At 38.7% G+C, this 22,080-nt stretch overlaps 1 protein-coding gene across 2 annotated transcripts in view; it reads left to right on the top strand.

Annotated features, from left to right (window-relative positions):
• The window catches only part of LOC140945150 (ephrin type-A receptor 4-like), a 29,890-nt gene extending 12,545 nt beyond the window's left edge, over positions 1 to 17,345 (top strand). The window contains exons 6-18 of one of the 2 annotated variants that reach the window (XM_073394213.1): positions 4,217 to 4,246; positions 4,403 to 4,514; positions 5,092 to 5,138; positions 6,419 to 6,550; positions 8,032 to 8,111; positions 8,945 to 9,050; positions 9,201 to 9,262; positions 10,051 to 10,149; positions 10,997 to 11,098; positions 12,125 to 12,274; positions 13,640 to 13,684; positions 14,502 to 14,650; positions 15,561 to 17,345. In XM_073394213.1, coding sequence (XP_073250314.1) covers positions 4,217 to 4,246; positions 4,403 to 4,514; positions 5,092 to 5,138; positions 6,419 to 6,550; positions 8,032 to 8,111; positions 8,945 to 9,050; positions 9,201 to 9,262; positions 10,051 to 10,149; positions 10,997 to 11,098; positions 12,125 to 12,274; positions 13,640 to 13,684; positions 14,502 to 14,650; positions 15,561 to 15,798 — 1,352 coding nt within the window. In that variant the 3' untranslated portion in view covers positions 15,799 to 17,345. The remainder of the gene's footprint in view (positions 1 to 4,216; positions 4,247 to 4,402; positions 4,515 to 5,091; positions 5,139 to 6,418; positions 6,551 to 8,031; positions 8,112 to 8,944; positions 9,051 to 9,200; positions 9,263 to 10,050; positions 10,150 to 10,996; positions 11,099 to 12,124; positions 12,275 to 13,639; positions 13,685 to 14,501; positions 14,651 to 15,560) is intronic. The other variant, XM_073394219.1, reaches the window with a different exon arrangement.
• Positions 17,346 to 22,080: the final 4,735 nt, after the last annotated feature.

Below are 22,080 nucleotides of genomic sequence, written 5' to 3'. Positions count from 1 at the left end.
GCGACAAAAAAGAACAAAACAAAGCAAAAGACAAGTATATAGAAATACGCAGAAGCAATGTGGTAAGGAAGCCCAAAAAGAAACCATAAGGCTTAGGTCATCCCCTTTTTGTTCGTTTAGCGTCAAATAGGTTTCCTGGTTTTGGGTGGCCATGGGTCGGTTGGTGGGGTGAAAAAAAAAATCACGAGAAATGTGAGAACAGGAGGCCTGAAATACCAGCATCATTGCCGTGGAGCCTGAAAACAACAAGACATGGTCACCAAATCGACACAAACTCAATATGGCGGAAAATGTGATGGTCAATTTCATAAAAAAAGGCCTAAAAAGGGTAAAAAGCAAAAAGGATACACCACCGAACGTTTTATGCCTGGAAATGCTGTTAGAATGCTCATTTTTTAGATTAAAAAAATTAATTTAAGTCCAAAAAAAATAGACCTTGTCGTTTCTTTTTCTTGCCTTTTTAAAAATGCCAAAAAACTGGGTCTGTTGGACGACACTAAACGAAGAAAAAATTAATATAGGTATTAAGCTCCCTTAAAGTATAAAAGTATAAGTTTACAAGGCCAGGATCGAACGTATGCTGAGTAACTAAATGATAAAAATGTGATCAAAATTAAATGAAAGGCTAAGACTCTAAGCGCTGTCTGATAACGAAACGGTAAACAAGAAGTGCTGCCTCTCATTTAATAGAGACGTGAAATACTAGGAGGACCACATCCTGAACTCCAGCGAAAACCACAAGAGAGGAACGCTCAGGGCTAAGAGACTAAACAGGGGCGTAGCTACTTGTACGCACCGTTCGCACGTGCGTACCCGAAAAAGTTGAGGAGAAAAAATAAAATGAAATAAACATAACTAACAAAATCGGTTTCCAGAGAAGCGACGACATTAATTGGAGAACCGAATCTTGGATGATTTATTTATATAGCAAGCTTGATGATGTAAAGCGTGAACGCGTTGTTTTCTCCACGACCTATCTTTGCAGTAGACGAAGTAGGGCACAATTACGTCAATGTGTGGTGCTTTTGTCGGTCAAAAATAATGTGACAAAAAAGGGTAAAAAAAGTTATTTGTAAACTAAAGTCGGAGGTACGACAAGCTTGGTTTTTAATAGCTGAATTAATGATAAACAGTTGACATGAATGAACATAACAAGCCAACAGAATTAGGGAATTTTAGAGGTTGTGTCATTTCATAAACAGCAAAAATGCTTTTGCTTACAACCGTTAACCCCACCTTTAATAAAGGCACCTTAAAAAAATGTTGAGATTTGGGGTGGGGTGGGGGGGAGGGGGGGAAGATGAGGTAGAAAAAGTTAGGCGTACCTCAGGAAAAATCCTGACTACGCACCTGCTAAAGCCTGAAACTGAACAACAGGAGTCTTGACGAAATGTCCTCAGTTACCATCTGTCTGGGGTCGTACTTTCAAGGAAGCGCTGATCAAGAATCACTCATGACGGAATGAAAACTCCTTGTAACTTCCAGCGAAAAAAGGAGTGACAACAGTGGTAAGCGGGTGTTCTGTGAAATGTAACACAATCTTTGCCGTTTACGATCTTTCGGCGCTTGGATTTAAAACATTGTTGTTGGTATGTTCTCCCGTGTGGATATTTGACATTTCCAGTATATGGAAACACCATGCTAAGGTACGAACAACAGACATTCACAACATTGTTTTGTACGCTAAAATCTGATTTCATAGACGTGAAACGTTTTGAATTTTAAGACTTTTTAATATTAGTGCTTTGCCCTCCCTTTGACAACTTCACGTGACTGATACACTTGGCAGGAGTTGACAGCTTAAATCTGCCTTTCTTGATAGCAAACGGCATTAATTTATAGCAGATCGCTGTATAAACACATCTTGGTTTCTGAAAGCTGATAACATGAAACCACTGTTGCTCAAACTGATTTCTTATTGTATTTTTCCGAAATTTTAGCATCGGCCCGCCGAGTCTGGAAAGCTCAAATTTCAGAAAAGTACTACTTGTATTTTTTGGCCTCAAAAATTTTCTTTTCAGTTGCCCATAGTTTTGAAAACAGATTTTGAAAGAAGAGAGAACGCTCTTTAACGTGGTATAAGACTTGTTACTGAAATCAAGGTACCAGTCAACGATTTTGGGCTTTGAAATTTGCCATTTTTTCATTGAACCAAAACGTTCAAAATATTGAAAATAATGAAAAATCTCCAAAATATTACATTTTCGTTCAAACTGAGTAAATCACCACTTAAAATGTGTGCAGTTATGTACTCTTGTGAATAATTTATTTGTTGTCCGCATTACAATGGATTTGAATTTTAAAACGATTTTTTTTTGTGACACATGGTCTCGGGTCTGGAAAACCCGGTCAGAGAGCCGCGAAATCAATATTATTGATTTCGCGGCTCTCTGACCGGGTTTTCCAGACCCGAGACCATGTGTCACAAAAAAAAATCGTTTTAAAATTCAAACCCCCCGTATGTGGAAAATAATTATCGGATCGAAGTAAAAATTACATTTTTGTTAATAGCTTACCTAGTGCTACTTTGTGAATTTTTTTGAGAATTTTCGATTTTTCACTTTTGTAGACCTCTGGTTGATATTTACTGACATCCACTCTTAAGTTGTTTAATAAAAAAGTTCTAAATAACTCAAATTAATCTTAAGTAGCATCAAAAGGCTACTTAACATCATATTTTGATGCTCGGAAATTTTGGAATTTTTTTGAGCTTTCAGGATTGCAAGAAAGAAAATACACCAAAATTTCCTAGCATTGAAAAAATTAATGATGTTAAGCAGCCTTCTGTTGCTTGATTAACGTGAGTCATTTAGAACTCTTTCTATTAAACAATTTATCACGGCTATTTAAAATATTAGGTTTGAAATATGTTTGCGGTTTATTGAATTCAAACATACAGAATTTTTTACTTCTCAGGGAGGTTATTTGCTAAACACCACGCTTTATGTTCCTGGTGTCAGATTTTCAGTGGAGCAGGTCTAGATCACGCAAAATTTGGATTTTATCGATTTCAAAGTTTTTTGTTTATTGTTGTCATAGTGATATCGATTCTATTAAAAACTGCATTTTGACAAACTTCAATTCATAGTCGATCACTGGTGTAAAACTTTGTAGCAATTGAACAAGGATAAAATCACTTTTAAGGTGATTGAAAAACATTGGTATGGTCTCCCAAAAACTGTATCAAAACACCTTGATAACAGCACAATCTAAACTGTAGAAAATTGTATCCGCGCCGCTTCCACCGCTCGTATTTTCATTTGACAAGTGTTTTTTTGATTCTGCTTTGTGTGAAGTCTGCATTTTCTTTCTACATGTAGGAAGTAATTAACAACAACAATAACAACAATTTTATTAACCCATTCACCCCTGAGCCGCCAGTAACCGCCCCTGTGGATCCATGTCCTTTCTATCGCTTGTGACGTCATCAGTTTTGACGGTAGGGGGCAACTTTGTCCGCTAACTTAATGTGCAGAGTGAAGAGATTTTTCGAACCATACCAGAATGAGTACAATTCAGTCTAGGACACCAGAGAAAAAGGACAAAAACCATGTAACATTGACCTCAAAATCTCCATGAAGATCTTGTTCAGTTACCCACCTACCTTTCCTTTCACCTAATCCTAAGATCGTAAAAGCTTTCCTAAAAACTCTTCCCACCAAAATGAAGCCTACTAAATGCCCAGCAAGAGAAAAAAAAATGAGGCAAGGAAAGCAAAAAAAGAGGGGAGGAGAGAAAGCGAAAAGTAAAAGTCAAGACTGCTGTGTCACTTTTAACTCAAAAACTATTGTGAAATTTTGCTTTCTGCGCATGCCTGAACTTTGCAAGCTAATAGTTTGCATCTGGATCAGAAGGCGGTGAAGTGTACAACCTTAAACTGATCATGATTTTGTGGCAAGTTTTTGCTCTTTATAGCACGGCAGTGACCAGAAAACCACTTGACTAGCTTGAAAACGTGTTTTTCAGCAAAATCTCGAGGAGTGAATGGGTTAAAAAGCAGAGAAATACAGTGTACATTAAACATACATGTACACACTGTCTGCATTTAGCTAATGCTATTCGAGGCAGGCAGTGTGGGTACTCTACATACTTAAAGATATTTAACAGGGAAAATTAAAGAGATTTACAACATCAAGCAATCATTGTAATCCTTCATTGTAAACATACATAAACAATGTAATGATTATGATAATGGTATAAATTTGTTTTCTTACAGAGGAAATTTCACCTGCCACAAAAGATCCAGGTAGGATTTAATTTGTTTCAGATTTTTTTGACAGTAAAAAGATGTCACTAATTCCTCTTACAAACATAATTGCATTTTCTGATCTATAGTCATTGTTTTGTCTTCATTCTATCTGCCATGAATGACTGAATTGTGCTGCATGTGTTGTTTCTCCAGGTGATTCCTCACCATTATCTAAGGAAGTTAGGATGGTTCTGTACATAGCTGTTCCAATTGTGGTGCTAATCATCGTGGCCCTAATAGTTTTTGTGGTGTGCATGCGGCGCAGGTAAATTCAGAAAATAATTATTTAGATAACTATTATCTTTAGGTTATAATAGTTAGTAATTGATGGTTAATATTTCATAATAGATAATAATTAAAGAATTTATTAGTGAACATCAAATTATGAGTTTATACTCTGATGTAGCATAATTATACTTGTAGGAAGATTTACGCAACAATTTTTTGCCTCTGTAGAATCTCAACTTTGAAGTCCCAAGGGTGACCAACATCAATTTTGTCCTAACAAAAATCAATACATCATCAGGAGAAATTGTTATGAAAATTAGTAAAATGATCACCAAAAAATACCTTTGATATTATTTTGAAAAAAAATTTCTTATTACTTAGAGGAAATGTATGGAGAAGTCTGGAGAATTTGTATGTGTGGGATATTGTCGCTTATAGTGTTAAGGCTGTGAGATGGCTGCCTGTGTCATGATGTCTGTTTTGCATTCAAAAGGAATAGGTACATGTATACTAAAAGAATAACTGCATTACATTTCATGATAGAGCACAGTGTATAATTATCATTTATTCATTAATTAGTAAGTTTTTTTTGGATTTGGTTATATTTCTTTTAGGGACAGGATACTAAAAGGATATGGAAGACCAGGAGATAGTGAGCAAAGTAGGAAATTCACCTTTTTTTTTTCTGTGAATGCTACAATACTAGCAATTGCCCTTTTGATATTTCTTGTTACCTTTTCATCTTAATTAACATCTTAACTTTCATTACTACTACAATAATTTCCTACAAAAATAGGAATAATTAACAATTAATCCTCAAGCCGGAATGGGCTCTGAGTCAATAGCCCATGAGGCTGAAGGCCAAATGGGCTATTGACTCAGAGGCCATGAGGGCGAGAGGAATAATTGTTTTAGTAAAATCCAACTAGTTGGTCAAAAATATTGAGACAAAACAACTTGAGCTAGCAAAACGTGATTCAGCCGCCATTGTTTTGGTTTTTAAAGCCGGAGCTTATTACTACTAGTGGGCTATGACATATAGCCTAGTAGTAGTTCAACCAATCAGAATGCAGCGTTGATAATAGACCACTAGTTGGATTTTACTAATAGGAAATATTTGTAACTTGCCTTTTTCTATTTTCCTACTGCTGTATTGTGTATGTGCAATAAGATTATTTTTATTGTGTGAATTCTTAGGGGATAAATCTAGCTGCTGAAAGATGGAGGACTCCTTTGTGATTGGCACTGATGATTGATTATTTAAAAAATAGCATCAACCGACCTTAGGTGTCTGTGTTATAAAAGTAAAGGGGTATCACACCACCTCTCTGTAAGATGCAGGACACCTTTGTGATTGGCCGTTTCTTAGAGACGTGTGTCAATTTAGATTGATTAAAGAATAGCAGGGATCAACCCTAGCTTTCTGTGTTATATAGGTAGAGGGGGTGTCACACCAACCGTTCATAAGATCAAGGACACCTTTATGATTGGCACTGTCCTGGAGAGGTGTGTCAACAGATTGATTATTTAAAGAATAGCATGGACCGACCCTAGGTGTCTGTATCATAAAGGTGAAGGTGGTGCTACACCAACCTTCTGTAAGATGCAGGACACTGGCACTTTCCTGTAGAGATGTGTCAAAAGATTGATTATATAAAGAAAAGCATGGACTGATGCTTGATGTCTTGGCTATAAGTTAAAGAGGGTGTCACACCAACCCTCTGTAAGATGCACGATGTTTGTGACTGGGGTTTCACATCAATGCAATGTGTACCATTCCTCTACAATGTGCAGCTAAGCTTAACTGGCCATAGGGTATGGTACTTAGTCGAGGTGGTTTCATGACCTTCACCACATTTTGACATACATGTACGCACATGTATTATTTTTTTAAATGCCTTAATTTATTATCTATTGTTCTTTTTTTATATTGATGTAAAGTTGAATTGCCGTCTCATGGTCAGAGGCTGTATATTGACCCTTGTAATTATGAAGATCCAGAGGAAGCCTTGAAAGAGTTTGCCAAAGAGCTGGACAAGAAGTGGATCACCCTAGAGAAGGTTATTGGTGGAGGTATGTCAGGCAGTTACATTTTCTTGAGAATCGACACCACCCCTGAAAATGGTACAGGCAATGTTTTACTACATGTACGGTTAAGTGTTGATTTTGACCTAAGTTCACAGGGTTCAAAATAACATCCAGTCAACAGACATTGTCTGGCCACCAGGATTACCGTTTGTCCGGACAAACTCTCAGTCACTCCGGTCGATTAGATGGCTTTCAAATAAATAACTAAAAAAGTTGATTTATTCACTTTTATTCTGGAAATTACAGAGACTGTTAAATCATTAAATATTTTAGCTGCTTGAAGTCTCAAATTTGGAGAATACGGATGAGAAAGTTACGTTCTGCGGCTGTCTAAGTGACACTTATCGTTTTGCTATAAAATAAAACAAAAACGTGTACATCTGTAAGTACGCTAAACCGTCAACAACAAAAATAATATCGCATCAATCAACATCTACTATTAGTAACGGACAGAAACAACAACTCTCTAAAGTTGTTTGTTATTATTGAAAAAAAAAGGAATTCCGTCTTTGTTGCGTGTTTTATCATCTGCAAAATCATGAGAAAGAATACATCGCAAAATGCCCTGAATGTTAGATGAACAATGTTTCTTTCAATTTTGTTCTATCTTGTAATGCAACAAGTTTTGGAGCGTGCAAGGCAATGTTTTGTTTCGCAAGTGGCTTTTACTATAAAATAAATGTTTCAATATTTTGACTGGTCGAAGATGGTATTGACCGAGCTGAAATCTGTTTGGTTGGCCATATTTTGCCTGGCCAGAAGTGACCCATGATCGAACTTAAAATTGTTTGGCCGGTCAACATGACTGGCCATCATACAAAAATTATTTTGAGCCCTAGTTTATCTCATGTCTTTTGAGTCTGTGGCTGAAATCATTAACTGTGACTGGGTGCAAGCTAGTGTGCAGTGACTGTATGTTATGTAAGAGGCTGGTACTGTAGTAATCTTGAGGTATGAGTGGCCAGCCACTTGCTCTCTGTAAGTTAAGTGGTGACTGGGCAGAGTGACTGGGAGTGTTAAGTTGGTGGAGTGGTGCGTGGGGCTTGGAGAGAAGTTATTTTCCAAACATGCTTGATTTGGGTCATGTTCACAACGTTTTTTTTTTCTTTTTCTGAAAGCAGCACCTACAAAACTGTCTCTGTTGTACTGTATATCATACAGTACAAGGAAGTCTGAGCTTTTGAGTCAATGCATCAAAGTTTTATCATTTAAATAGAAACCACTGAGCGTGTGTAGAACAGTGTATGTGGGTTGCTTTAGTGCTGCTTATTATGCTGTAGAAGGTGGTTCTAAATCTTGAGTTTGTGGATAAGATCATTAGTGTGACCACTCAAATTGTTATTCTTTGTATTAAATTAGGCTGTCTGAGTTATTGGATCATTGATTCTTTGAATGATCAGGTTACTCCTACTGATATACTATGTACAGGCTGAAGGCCTTTCTAATTTACTATATTCCCAACTCAGGTGAATTTGGTGATGTTTACCAAGGGACATTAACACGACCAGATGAAGAACCCATTCTTGTTGCTGTCAAAACTTTGAAGGTGGGTTAATGTTTAGTTGTTGTCTTCTGTAGAATTGGCCAGTTGAAACTGCATTGAGTCAAGTAGCAGAGACTGCCGTTAACTATCGCGTAAAAGCCCTGGGCATATAAGGGGGAGGGGGGGGGGAGAGCTTATATCCAAGGAAGTTTATAACCCAAATAGGAAAAGCGTTTCGAAACAACCTATAGCAGTGCTGATTTAAAGACATTTTGTTTTGACTGTTTTTTAATTAAGGATGTTTCAAAACTCTATACTAAATCGAATCCGTTTCAATACGTTTGGAAAAGAACTGTTTAAAATAATGCTTCATGATAGTAAAAGCTCAGAAGAATTAATAATTCATTGGTTTGAGTTTTGGTGACGTCATGTGAAAACCAAGAATTGATGATTTGCAGAAAGAATCCTCTTTCATAACCATTGGTTTAGAACCTCATAACATTGTACAACTCTTACTTTTGGTTTCATTATTTCCTTGTTTGTTTAACAATATACACTTAATGTCAGATCCCAAGGGAAACAGTAAGTTTTGTTTTCCCGAGAGTCCAGGGAAACATCAGGACTGGAGGGAAAACAAATCTAACTGGCTTCCCGAGGGATCTGACTTTAAGTGTTCTGTTATATTTCTAGACTTTCACTTCAACAGCAACAAAAGAATAACTGGAGGGAATCAAAACAGTACTTATAAAAACCCGAATTTAATTTTCAAAACCACTGAATGAATGATTTACCAAGTACTTTCCTTATAAATTATTATCTGCATCGTTTTTCTCCACCACTGTAGCTGTTGTTTCTCCTCTGGGATAACTTTGATTATCGTTTCTCCTTTCGTGTAGGCTGGAGCAGCAACAAAGAACCGTAAAGATTTTATATTTGAAGCTTCCATCATGGGACAGTTTTGCGATCCAAATGTCATATATCTGGAAGGTGTTGTAACTAAAAGTAAGTGGAAATAGAGAGCCTATGCCTATCATTCACAATCTGTACGTAAATATTTGTTTTAAAAATAAATGAAAAAAAAAAAAAAAAAACCTTTTCTAGTGACTTTACTGAAATGGCCTCCAACTCTTATTTTCTCATATTTACCAACAGCCTTGCCGTTAATGATTGTTATTGAGTTCATGGCCAATGGCTCCTTAGACAACTTTCTTAAGGTAAGTTTACCAGCCTTCGCGATATAATTACTGATGATTGTTGTATCTTGAAACTACAGACTTCTAACGGGCATTATAAAGGACGTTGTTGCATAAGTTTTGCGCCTTTTTTTACCAACTGAGGCAGGTTGTATCCTATTGTAAAAAGATTGTACTCAGGCACTCTGATAATAGTTTGCGATAAAATTGTCATGTTCTATTTGTTTTGAAATCCTCTCAAGTTGTGAATGATTTACTGTATCAGTACCTATCTTGAAAGACTGGACCACCTTGATTAGCTTAGGCTTTGGCCAAACGACGAACTTCTCATGAGACGAATCAAACCCTAATTTGGGTCGACGTAAATTAAGTTAAGATCGTCTGTTGGGTCAAACGTCGAAGTTAGGACGCCTCAAACAAATCAACTGAATCAGACCAAAATAGCAATTTTAGCCGGTCAGCGAGTGTTCAGCGATAAATTTTTCCCCGAACGAGACTACTAAGAATACATTATCATACAAATTTTTAATTAATGAGTTAAGTTTGTTGCATGTGAAGATCGACGTTTGTCCCGGAGACGACCCTCAGGCGTTTTGTACGTCTGAAGCAGACGGATAGAACGTGTTAGACGATCCAAACTCATTCAGACGAACCTCATTGAGCCAGACGTCGAACTTTTCATGAACGCCGGTAACTCACTGAGTTTGGTTTGGCCTAGGCCTTAGCTACCTGCAGGTCGATCCATTGTAAATGTGTCTTTACTTGAAAATAATAAACTTGGACCTTTTTTGAAACTTGATTTTTCTTAGAAAATGGATGGTAAATTAACAATACAGCAACTGCTTGGAATGGCACGCGGCGTTGCTTCGGGAATGAAGTTTCTGTCCGAAATGAACTTTGTTCACCGGGTATGTAAATTTCAGCCAGCTTGTCCCTGGCTTATATTTTTTAGTTTGTCTTGTATGGTGATGATGTGGAGGCGTGTGTGGCCGAGTGGTTAGCACCTCGAACTCCGGATCTGGAGGTCCGGGGTTCAAGCCTAGCCCGTCGCGTTGTTTCCTTAGACAAAGAACTTTACTCCACTTTGTCTCTCTTCACCCAGGTGTATAAATGGGTACTTTCGAAATATTGCTGGGGGGTGACCCTGCGATAGATTAGTATCTCGTTCGGTGGAAAGTAGCTATGCTCTTAGGTGCTTCATGCTAATGAAACTAGGATAAGCTCCGGCCGTTTGGGCCTTTGGCTCGTGTGCGCCTCTACCTTACCCTTGTATGGTGAAATATCAGGAAAGAAAAACATTGAGATATTTTTGAAGGAAGGATTCAACATATTTTACTTCCGGCGACTTCAGAGGAAATGGTTAATCAGTCACCCAGGCTTTAGTTAGAAAGTAGCCGACATTTCACGACGCGACCACTGGTCTCCCCGCGAAGTTACGTCTGAGAAACGACTTCACTGAGAAATTCCATACTGATGATGTGTCACTACCCAGGTCTGGGTAGTGCGTCTGATTGGTCGTACCGCGTGTGACATTTGCCTCAACCAATCAGAAGCACTACCCAGATCTGGGAAGTGCGCGTCATCAGTATGGAATTTCTGCGCTCGTTCCTGAAACGTCATTTCTCGGGGAAAGCAGTAAGGCGTCGCGAAATGTCGGCTGTTTTCTTAGGCTTGGTTATACTGTATGTATAGCCGACTAAGTTGTCGTAAGCTCGATAAGTACTGGCTTTGAAGTTCTGTTGTTTTCTATTCCAGGATCTTGCTGCTCGGAATGTTTTGGTTTCAGAAACCATGGTATGTAAGGTGGCTGATTTTGGTCTGTCAAGAGAGTTGGAAGACGCTGCTTATGAAACGAAGGTATCTCACGGTTTTTTTTTGGTTTGTCAGTATCGTGTTTTGTCAATATGAATGTATGTGAGGCACGCTGTAGATATTCTTCAAGAGCAGATGCAATGTGGATATCGTTGGACAAATAATAATGTCTGATCAGATAGTTTTGGAGATCCTCTCCTACTCGTCTAGGAGACATCCAGTTTAAATACTGCACAAAGTTATGTCAGACAAGGCTTCAGATATCCACGAAAATATAATGCATAAATGCGTGTTGGGTAGGTTTGCAGACATTTCGTCTAGGCGCAGTATAGTGTGGATATTGCACAAATAAATACCACGTTTGCAGATGTTCGAGGTAGATTGCAGACTTGCCAAATCTCACGACTTTTTCTTACCTGTCTCAAGCTCTCACGAGTTGGCAACTGATTTCTCAGGCTTTTTCGAAAAGTCAAACCCCAGAAAACATTTGGAGCAGTGGGGTTCGTTCCCAAGTTAGATATGGATAGATAGCCAGCTCAATCCAAGGAAAACCTTAGTGGTCGCGTTTTTTCCTTATGCCTGCTGTGACTTGTCGCTGCCACCAAATGCGCAGACGCGCAATTTCCTTCGTTTCAAGATGGCCGCCAACAAACTTGACCATCATCTTGTCTGCAGCGACGAAAAGGGGAGTGATATATCTGGTGTGGAGGGGCGGTCGTCTAGTAGACAAACTAAGCTTTCCGGCCCTGCAACTTACATGTACAAGAGCACTTTCGTATATTTGGCGCATCTCACTACCTTTGACCCATTTCTTACTCCTTCTCCCAGCTCTAGGTTCGGAATGTCATATTTTTTTGCCTTTTGGGGGTTGGCAAATCTGTTCAAAGCCACTTTTTGTTCATTCTGTTGCCGCACAAAAGTTTCCCCTGGTAGCTTTCGTGTATTTACTTTAAGTCTACTTAAGAAGTACTAAGTGGTTTATTTTAACTGCATTAAAGTTTTGTTTTGTTTTTTTCTGTCGTCACCTGCCCTCTCGTGCATCCGTTTGACTTGACTCGTATTTTACTTCAGGGGGGTAAGATTCCTGTGAGATGGACAGCTCTGGAAGCGATTGAGTATCGTAAGTTCACAGCGGCAAGTGATGTTTGGAGCTATGGAGTTCTTTTGTGGGAAATAATGTCATTTGCAGAGAGGCCATATTGGGATTGGACTAATTTTGAGGTGAGTGGAAACATAGGTTACTACTCTGTATCGTGCTAAGTGACCTGTCTGACAGTCATACCAGTCTATACCACTCATTAAAAGTGGTTGTGATTGATATCGATGATTTATTTCAGTCATATTTATTAATGCTCCCCTCCCCAAATCCAAACAACAAAATAACAACAACAACATACAAAACCAAGCAGACAATCAAATGGAGAGCTGTTTACCGTGTTCAAACGTTTTGATGTTTCTTTTCTATATACTTTTTCATGGCATTTAAGTCCCCTAGCTCAGCTCCCTTTAATCCGGTAGCTGCAGTTGAAAACAAATAAGCTATTGAATTTATTCCGTATCGCTTTCAAAACTCATTATTCTTTTTCACAGGCAATTAAATTCGAGCTGAAGCGACTTTTTATTGATTTCTGCTGTTTCTGATCAAAAAAGGTCAGCGAAACTCAAAAAACATTCTCCACACTTTGCCACACAAATAAGGAAATGACCAGGTAATTTGCCTGCCGCGAAATAGAATGTCCTGAAATGACGTCACAATCATTCCCAGTCTTCTGTTTTCGCCGGCGCGGTTTTGTAGCTCACCGGAAGTGAAATTTCACGTTTTTGGCAGGTTAAAACACGGGGAAGAAAAATCGCTATCGAAAAAATTTTTTTGCTTTCCTTATCAAAACACTGTATAGATTCTATCAAGCAAATAAAAAAATTTCTGTCATATACACTTTAAAAGAATCATCAGCTTATTATAGGGGTCCTGTGCTTGCATCGATACTCTGGTTGGCCTGTGCAAGTGTCAGCCTCCACGTGCAGCATAACAGCTTTCTGGAGTTGTGTTCAGTTTCATCATCATCATCATCGGTCGGCTGCAGAGCAGGCGACTACGAGCTTCCTCCAGCCACAACGATCCTGTGCCAAATCAGACAGCTTGCCCGGGCCAATCATGTTGTCTGTGTCCCCCAAAAGGTGTTGAATGTATCTGAGAAACAGGGTTCGTTGCCTTCCTGGTTTTCTCTTCCCATGTGGTGGAATATACAGGGCGTACTCCTTGCATGGCTCATCATCAGGCATCCTGAGCACATGACCCAGAAACCTCAGTTGGCGGGTTCTGACATTTTCTACTAGCGGGGAAAAGAATTTAAGAATGGTTAACGGTGGAACATTTATTTCATCAGCTTAACTTTATAAAACTAACTTTACATTCACACTATTACCGGACAGCTTTTCGTAACGACACGGTGCAGTGTGAACACTTACCTGATATTGCTCGGCGCGTAGTTTCGTAAGGTCTCGGCACAAAAGCTATCCGGTATCGTTGAATTATTATCTTTGAGTACTGGCTAACTGATTGTCTGCCTTGTCTTTTTTATCAAGGTGATGGACCGAGTCAAAGGTGGCTACCGTCTTCCACCGCCTTTGGTACGTAATGGCTACGTGTTACTTTCATAACCTTTAGGTTGAAATCTTATTTTTGCTTCTAACGTGAGTTGTACTGAAACTCTATAACAGAACAGTAGCTACACTTGTAAATTACACTCACAACTGTAAAAGTTTTACCTAATTGACCGCAGTTTACAGTTCTGTTCTGTTGTTTAGGTATTTGGAAGCTGGATGTAAATCTTTGCGAACGACAGTTTAAACTCCTTATTTCGATGAAGAATCACGGATATTGTCCCGTAATTGTTCTGCTACTTCAACCTTTAATAATCCTTGGCCGGCTTAGAGCACCGGGTATAACTAGCAAAGCTAAATGGACAACTTAAATATTTTAAAGCAAAGAAGATTATCGCCATGCTTATGCATTTCATTAAAAAATAAGACAAAGAACAAACAAGCAAACAAGAAACGTAGGAGTTACACCGGCTAAGACTGATACAAGCTGGTGATTAACTGTGACAGTGATTGTAACCTTGTAAAGGAAATCTGGACGTAATAAAGTTGCCTAGTCATACAGTGTTTGTGGCAGATGAAATAGGATCCTCTCATTGTTGAAGTTTGTTTTATTTTATAAGGTTTCTAATTAATTTTCTATTGCACGTTTGTAAGCGACTCTAATAGGGGGATCACATGTCACATTCACATGATCCATAGGCGTAGACATTCATTCTACTGGAATTAAAAGCCCACGATGCTCTGAATGCTCGATAAAAATTTGTGGTTGCGTTAGTCAAAAAAGACCTAGCAGCAGGATGCAATAACTTATAGATAATTTCATTCTATTCTACCGTTATTCCAGGGCTGCCCTAAAACTATTCACCAGATCATGTTAAATTGCTGGAACGCTGACAGGAGCAAGAGGCCAAAGTTTGTTGACATAGTCAAGCGGTTGGATGTGTTAATTCGCTCCCCAGACAGGCTTAACGAGGATCCAACTCCAGAGCCAAAGTAAGGAGTAGTCGTTACATCTATATTTATTGTTGTCATATGCCACGGACGCGAGCCAGTAGAGACTTTCGTTTATTTCTATCCTTTTTTTCCTAATTTAGCCAACATTTCATTTAAATCAAAAATGGCTAAATTATGAAATAGGGTCGGAGGCATTGGTTCACTAAAGATTTGAGAATTTTTTTAAAAAATAATTTTTTTTCTAATGTTTTAAATGGATAAAAATTAGAGGGGGGGGGGGGGTGGGGTTAAAAGTATGGAGAATTTGAAAATATGGCATTTGAGGGTTTTTGAAATTTAAAATGCGAAGGGAATAAGGATCAATCTAGGTTTCTGGGAAACTGCCCACCTACCCCTGCCCTAAGCCATCATTTTATCCTAAGTTAGAAGTAAGTGTTTATGTTAGCTTAGGGGAGGGGTAGGTGGGCAGTTTCCCAGAATCCTAAATTGATCCGTAGCCCAGGGGGGTAGGGGGGAGGGTACTGCCTTTTAAGAGGCTAATGGGGATGTGCTGCTGGATGGGGTCGCATTTTCACGCCTGGATTGACTATAATGGGGTCACGTTTTCAATAGAGTTACTAGAATGGAGTCGCACATTCTCGGATTTTTGGGGGTAAGACAGTTCTTCATGTTTACGGTTAGCAAACTTACCAGAATGTTTGTACTGCAGATGAAAAGTAAAGTGTTGTTCATTCAGTTTAAAAAAATGGGTCAATTCATAAAAATAGAAAGTGACTAAGCTGGGATCTCGAAAATTACATATTTGCCCAAAAGTGATTAAGATGGGGTATATAATTGGCCACAAAATAGACTATTAAAGTAAACAGTCTCATACGTCAAGTAGACTTCATTGACTGTTTGTTTCAAAGTAGACATGTTCCAGCTCTTTTGACGGTATATCTGTTCGCAGGTCTCCGAAACTGGAATACACCGACTTCACTACTATCAAAGACTGGCTGGAAAGTATCAAAATGGGCCAATACAACGAGATGTTCAGCAAAGCCGGATTTACGCACTTACAACAGGTTGCTTCAGAAGACGAGTTGGACCTCAGTGGAATGGGAATCAAACTCATTGGACACAAGAATAAGATTCACAAGAGTCTGAAGGAAGTTAAGAAAACGCTGAGCAAAGATACGGCCTTTTGAAGCTAACCAAGTTTGTACATAAAATCAAGTTAACGATGGGCGTCGTCTCAGTCAGGTCTTTGTCGTTTCAGGCCATTTACCACGGTTTTCTTCATTTGGATCTACGGATTCGCATCTTTAATTTACACTCATATGTGGTCCAGTTATGAAGCAAGGAGTTGTTGAATTTACACTGGTAGCCCGAGTACAGCCTCGTGGCTGTACCCGAGTAGTGCTTCTATGTGGCGAACCCTTGACTTAAGGTCTGGACCCAATAGAAACAATTCTTACTTGGAGACTGGGAAGTGACCCTTCATGCTTTTAGTTTCCCCACCCCACTCCTCGTCCAAATGGTACCAAGTACTTCCAGTACAAATAGGTTTCATTTTAATGGCTACTCGTGGATTTAATTCACTTTAATTTACACAATTATTATCTGTTAGATTGATTTCGTTCATAGCAAACTGATGGCTACGTACAGACCGCTTGAGTAGTTTTCAATTTTTATGGACGTAATTTAACATTTCATTATTAGTTGAAACACCATTTTTTTTACGGCATAATAAACAGCACGGGCGAACATGTATTGTAAGTGACATTTATTGGAATTATAACACCTAAGGGTTCCAGGAAACGAACCCTTTTACTCAGCATACCAAAACTTATCTGCGACAGGAAAACTTTTTCAGTAACCTTCGGTAAAGTGAAATGCCAGGATGTTATTGACCAACCTACGAGTTTTATTTACCGCTTACATCATAATAATAGACACTACCACAGAAAGCAGAGAAAGGTGCTGTCATCAGCTTTGATTTAGATGGTCACATTTTAGAATTTTAAGCTAGAACCACCTTGTGAAACGTAGTAATGAAGAAAACCTTAACATGTGTTAATTTGCAGCTTTTGCTTTGTCTCTTGAGCAAAGCCGAGACGCAGAACAACAGAAGTTTATTTACAGCTGAAATACAAGACAAAACTGTACTAATTTTTAGCAGTAGAGAACAATGTATAGTTTTTCTTAGACTTTGAAACCAAGTAGTTCCAATGTTTTCAAAATGTTAAAGATAACTCGCCTTCGACATACATATGAAGAACTTTGCTGCATTGTGCCAGCTATTTTGATAACTAAAAGTGTCTTGTTAAGATCTACATATATATTTGAAATGGTCATAAAATTCTGACAGTATGCGCTTTCCGCCTGTCTGAAGATTGAAATATATGCTTGGTCGAGATTAGACGAGAAGTTTAGTTTTTTATTGTGCATTTGGGACAGTTTTGTACTCTCATTTCTAACATTAAATTGTGAATTATTGATATTTTCATTGGTAATAGTGACCAAAGATTTTTTTAATTCCAAGAAATAAATAATATAAGGCTTTTACTTTCTGCCAAAGAGGGCAGATAATCTCGATGTGTATAGTAGCGAAATAAATATTGTTCACACAAAGGTAGCGAAACCATGGTTACATTTAATTTAGCAAGCATGTTTTATTGTATTAGTTAAGGCCTTTTAGTACGTGTTAAATAGACAATAAAGTTCCAGAGAAAGTGGACTGAACAAAACCTGACTTTACTGGCTGCCGAGCATTAATTTTTTTTTTTAAATATGTTAAATCAGTGGAAGTTTAGTACGGTCATACATCTTGCTAACACCGCTTACACCTGTAACACTGACACTTCTCTGATTCGAACAGTACTCTGCGCTTAAACAAGTACCCACCTATTTGAATAGTTTGTCTTAGCAAGGCAGATGTTAGCCCCTCCAGATGGGTGGCAAATTGTCTATAGATAGAGCGGAAAAGTCATTACGTCACGTTGCCATGGTGACAAAATTTCTGGATGACAACAAACCGAAAACGTCGCTTCTAAAGTGAGTTCGCACTGTTTCAAACTTCATCGATGTTATTCAATTTAATTCAATTTGTCAAATATTAGCGAAACTCTCTGGGGTTAACTCCGAAAGGACCGTATCTAAGTTTAGAAAAAGAAAAAGAAAATTTTTGAGTCGTGCTCACCTACTTCGTAAAGCGGGTAATTGGGAAGTTTCACGTCGCAATCATGCAACGACAACTAAGAAACGTACACACAAGCGTGATGCACGTCCACAGTTGTTGTTTTGCGGATATAAACCACTTGCTTTTTTCCAGTTCTCTTTACCGTCGCCGGCGTCGTTCCTTAAGCTCACTATTGTTGTGATCCAGAAATTGTGCCTCCTTGGTAACGTGACGTCACACTTCTCTTTATGGAGCGTTTTCACATGACTTCACGACGGCCATATTGGTCTTCCAAAACAATGAAACGGCGGCCATGTTGGTGTACCAACACAACCCTGTGGGAATTGAACTCTTTTCTTAATATGTAAACACGTTCTTTTGTTCTCATGAATTAGCATAGATGCTGGCCACGTGAGTGAAAACGCTCGCTCTATTGACTTTCTGTCTTTGGCGATGGTACTGTACAGTGAACCTTCTTTGAGAGGGAAAACCTTGGGATCGACATTTGGCATTTAGTGCCAGTCTTTATGAATTGAGTCAAAGAAAAGGACTAATAAAGGACTACGAGAACGAACTCTAGGCGTCCGTTTCTTAAAGAGGTCTCCGTACTATGGGCAGTGTTACTGTATTTCAAAAGATATGGCTCTGTTTGAAGGAAGGTGTTAAGTAATTAACAATTATTGGACGAGGTTGGGCAAAATATCGTGACTTGTCTGGGCGAGCAGATCAATTTTTTGCCGAAGCCAAATCACAATATTTTGGGACGATCGAGTTCAATAATCGTTTTATCATTCGATCACCAAGTTTGTTTATTTAATGAACACCTTTGGGAAGCGAAGCGATCTGCCATTTTTCACGCAAGAGCGATCGCAAGAAGGAGAAAATCGTGGTTTCGTTTACGGACGACATTTAGCCAAAGAAAACAGCCGACATTTGGCAACGCTGCAACTGGTTTTCCCGAAACGAGTGCAGAAATTCGGTACTGATGATGCTTCACTACCCAGATCTGGGTAGTGCTTCTGATTGGTTGAATCAAATTTCCCACGTGCACGACAAATCAGAAGCCCTACCCAGATCTGGGGAGTGACGCGTCATCAGTACGGATTTTCTGAACTCGTTTCTCAGACGTCATTTGGCGGGGAAACGAGTGGTGTAGTCGTCAAATGTCGGCTGTTTTCTCAGGCCAGACGACACTGCGCATGGCAGACCATTATTTGTAGGCAGTTATTTGCAGGTCATGTGATGGGCTTTCGGCCAAATAAAAGGAAGAAAAATTTACATCGAATAATTAATGTATTTGTGAAGTAAACAGGACAGTGAAAGTATTTTTCAACAAATATGACCATAGGGGGTCACCTTCATAGCAACAAGCGGTTATCAGCGTAGGAGCTTTTTTCCTCAGGGCGTGACCACATTTTAGGATTTATGGAACAAAGCGAGATCATACTCTTGGATGACAGTTCCAGGCAAAAATATTAGGTAAAACCAAGAATTTGGAGGGTAATTTTTTTCGAGTGTGGGAATTGTTTTAAAACTCAGAAACAATAGCGAGAGATTTGAACAGTTAATCATTTGTCCATCACTAGATCGCTGGAGGAAACAAATAAACATTAAACTCAATTTGTGCCAATTGTAAATGGACTTTTTTTCTGGCCTTTAAAATTTTGCTAACATAATAATTTGAGTTTTGTAGATTTTTATTGAATTACCTCTTAATATTTGGATTGTTTGAGTTTTGTACGTCCTTGTAGAACTCAGTCAATAACTTAGGGCGCTTCTCATTTGTCTGACCAGCCAGAGGGAATCTCACCAGTTCATCAAAACTATCCAGCCAAATCAGTCAAATCCCATATACTACGCACGGAGATGGGTTTTCAGCAAAAACTCCGGGCTCTTGGAATGCGCCCAGTTCATTTTCGAAATGACTGGTTCTGCCATGGTCCGGCCGGCCTGCTGTGACTTTTGGAAAGCGCCCTTACATTCAATGCCGATACTCGGAAAAGTTTCTGGATTAATATCGCAACTCGCACGCTTTCTTAATCAATTTTATTTTTTCGTCTTCTGTGTACCATTGCCTTTTTCGCCGCCATGTTTTTTCTTATTTGAAACAACGAGCCGTCACGCGAGTTACCGCTGACCGCCCGCAAAACTATGTTCAGCCACCTTAACAAAAGCAGTGATGTCATGAAGCTATGTATTATTTACTCATCCAATTTTACTTAAAACCCGTGTAAATCGAGCCAATCGTGATAGAAAAATTGATCCTTGTATGAAAGGACGCTAAGAAAGCCAAACAATCCTTCGGTTTTAAAATGGTGTGAAATTCTTTAAAATTGAACCCAGCATCTGCCATTTGATCATTTTAAATTTATGTTTTTGCTTAAATCAGTCATTTTAATGAAAACAGCCTGGATTACACAAACAGTTATAATAAATTGAACGAAACATTGGTAAATTGGAAACAGTCTCATTGTTGCTTCTCCAACAGTGGCCACTAAGGGACCAGTCATAATTCAAGTTGGAAGGGGGGGGGGAGGAGGGGTGGAGGAGAAATGGGGGGCCTTCAATTTTTTTTGGATGGAATATGGGGGGCCTTAAAATGCCAAAAGATGACCTTGGGGGGGGGGGGGAGGGGGATCTTCAAGTTTCTTTTAAGTAGCATCCCTACTGAGCAGCATGATGTTTGAGTGTTAAAGGACCTGATTTAGATTCAGTTTTACACAAAGTCCTATATTCTGTAATACTAAAACAATTTAATCAGCATTTTGACAAAAATATTTAATGCTCAAATAGTAGGTGCATCAACACAACATCCATTATTGTGTAACATTGGAACAATTTCATCGGCATTTTAACAAATGATTACATGCATAAAGTCATGCTATGCAATCTCACTGTCCGAATCATTATTTGTAGATGAGGTTGATGTGGACTTACGCACTGTCTGTGTCACTGTCACATTTTTTGCTATTAGAGCATGTACTGCTCATATAAAAAGCAGTAAGCTTTGGCTGATTATCTTCTTTCTTCCTTGAAGCAGTCCTGTCGGCCTCTAACCTTTCGATGGCCTGTCTTATATCAATTCTAACACAATCACTGATATATATTTGCTCTATAACCTGTTTGAGAGGCTCTAGGTGAAATCTCTTCGTCAGTTTAGTGTGAAGTGCTTCTCTGTTGTTAGTTAGCACATTCGGAAGTGACCGAGTGAGTAAGAACGGTAAAGTAAAGAAAATATTATTTGTTATTACCATTTGGGTAGTATGTAAGAAAGGGGGGCCCTTAAATCTTTTAACATGATTGAAGAGGGACACTTAAAAAACATGGGTGCTATTAGTAGGGGTCTGGAAAAAATTTGGGATAAAAAACAATTTCTCCTCTAATCATCAGCTCAGTGATAAAACCCGCTTAGAAAACAACTCCACAACTCCAAAGTTCATTCTTTTGCCGAACTCAAATATTCCCGTGTAATCATCTTGTTGACCTTGATGGAACCAGTGATACACGTGATTGCCATATTACAATTGCTTATGACGTACATAACGCGAGCTAAATTATTCAAGATGGCGCAGAAAATGCAGACGTACGACGAAACTCGCTCGCTGAAAAGGTCACCCTTGAGTACCACAGTAACCCCAAGTGAGTACCACAGGAATCCCAAGATTATGTGTTGCGTTCTCCTAACGTCGAACGCAACTAGTATTGTCTTTTCAGAAGGGTTTTAATCAGATAATAAAAAAAAACAATCGTAAATTTTAGCATATTTCACCAACTATCTCACCATCAACTTCGTTTTCTCCTTGCATTTCGCTCTAAAATTAATCGTTAAAAGAACAAGGGCTTATCTGTGTAATTAGCGAACACCATAACTTTATGTATACTGCATGATTTTGTTTTTTTTTTGTTTTTTTCATCTGGACCATAAACAGTGGGTCAGCCAAGTTTCGAGGAAAGACGTCCTTGTAACTCATTGCATTTTCCAAATTCTGAAGGTCAAATTCCACATTCCGAACGATCATCAGATGAAACATCCGATTTATCAGCGGCTTAAAATTACAGGAAGCACCATAGCGTGTTGTTTTCCTCAAGCACGTACATTGTACAACACTTTATTGACAACTAAATGTCTTCGAAAGGTACCACCGTTCCAGTAAGCTTCGGAACAGCTCTGTCTGTTCTCTGTTTGCTTCTTTATTCTGCGGGATTTATTAGAGTCGAGGTGAAGTTTAATGATCACGAAGAAAGGCTGTTGGCTGTCGAGGAAGTCATTTCTCAAATGACGAAACATAGAAAGGCGGTCACCTCAACT

This window comes from Porites lutea, chromosome 1, assembly GCF_958299795.1.
Source record: "Porites lutea chromosome 1, jaPorLute2.1, whole genome shotgun sequence".
In the NCBI taxonomy this organism is placed as follows: domain Eukaryota; kingdom Metazoa; phylum Cnidaria; class Anthozoa; order Scleractinia; family Poritidae; genus Porites; species Porites lutea.
Note: the sequence above shows the minus strand (reverse complement) of the source record. Positions and strands in the feature narration are given on the sequence as shown.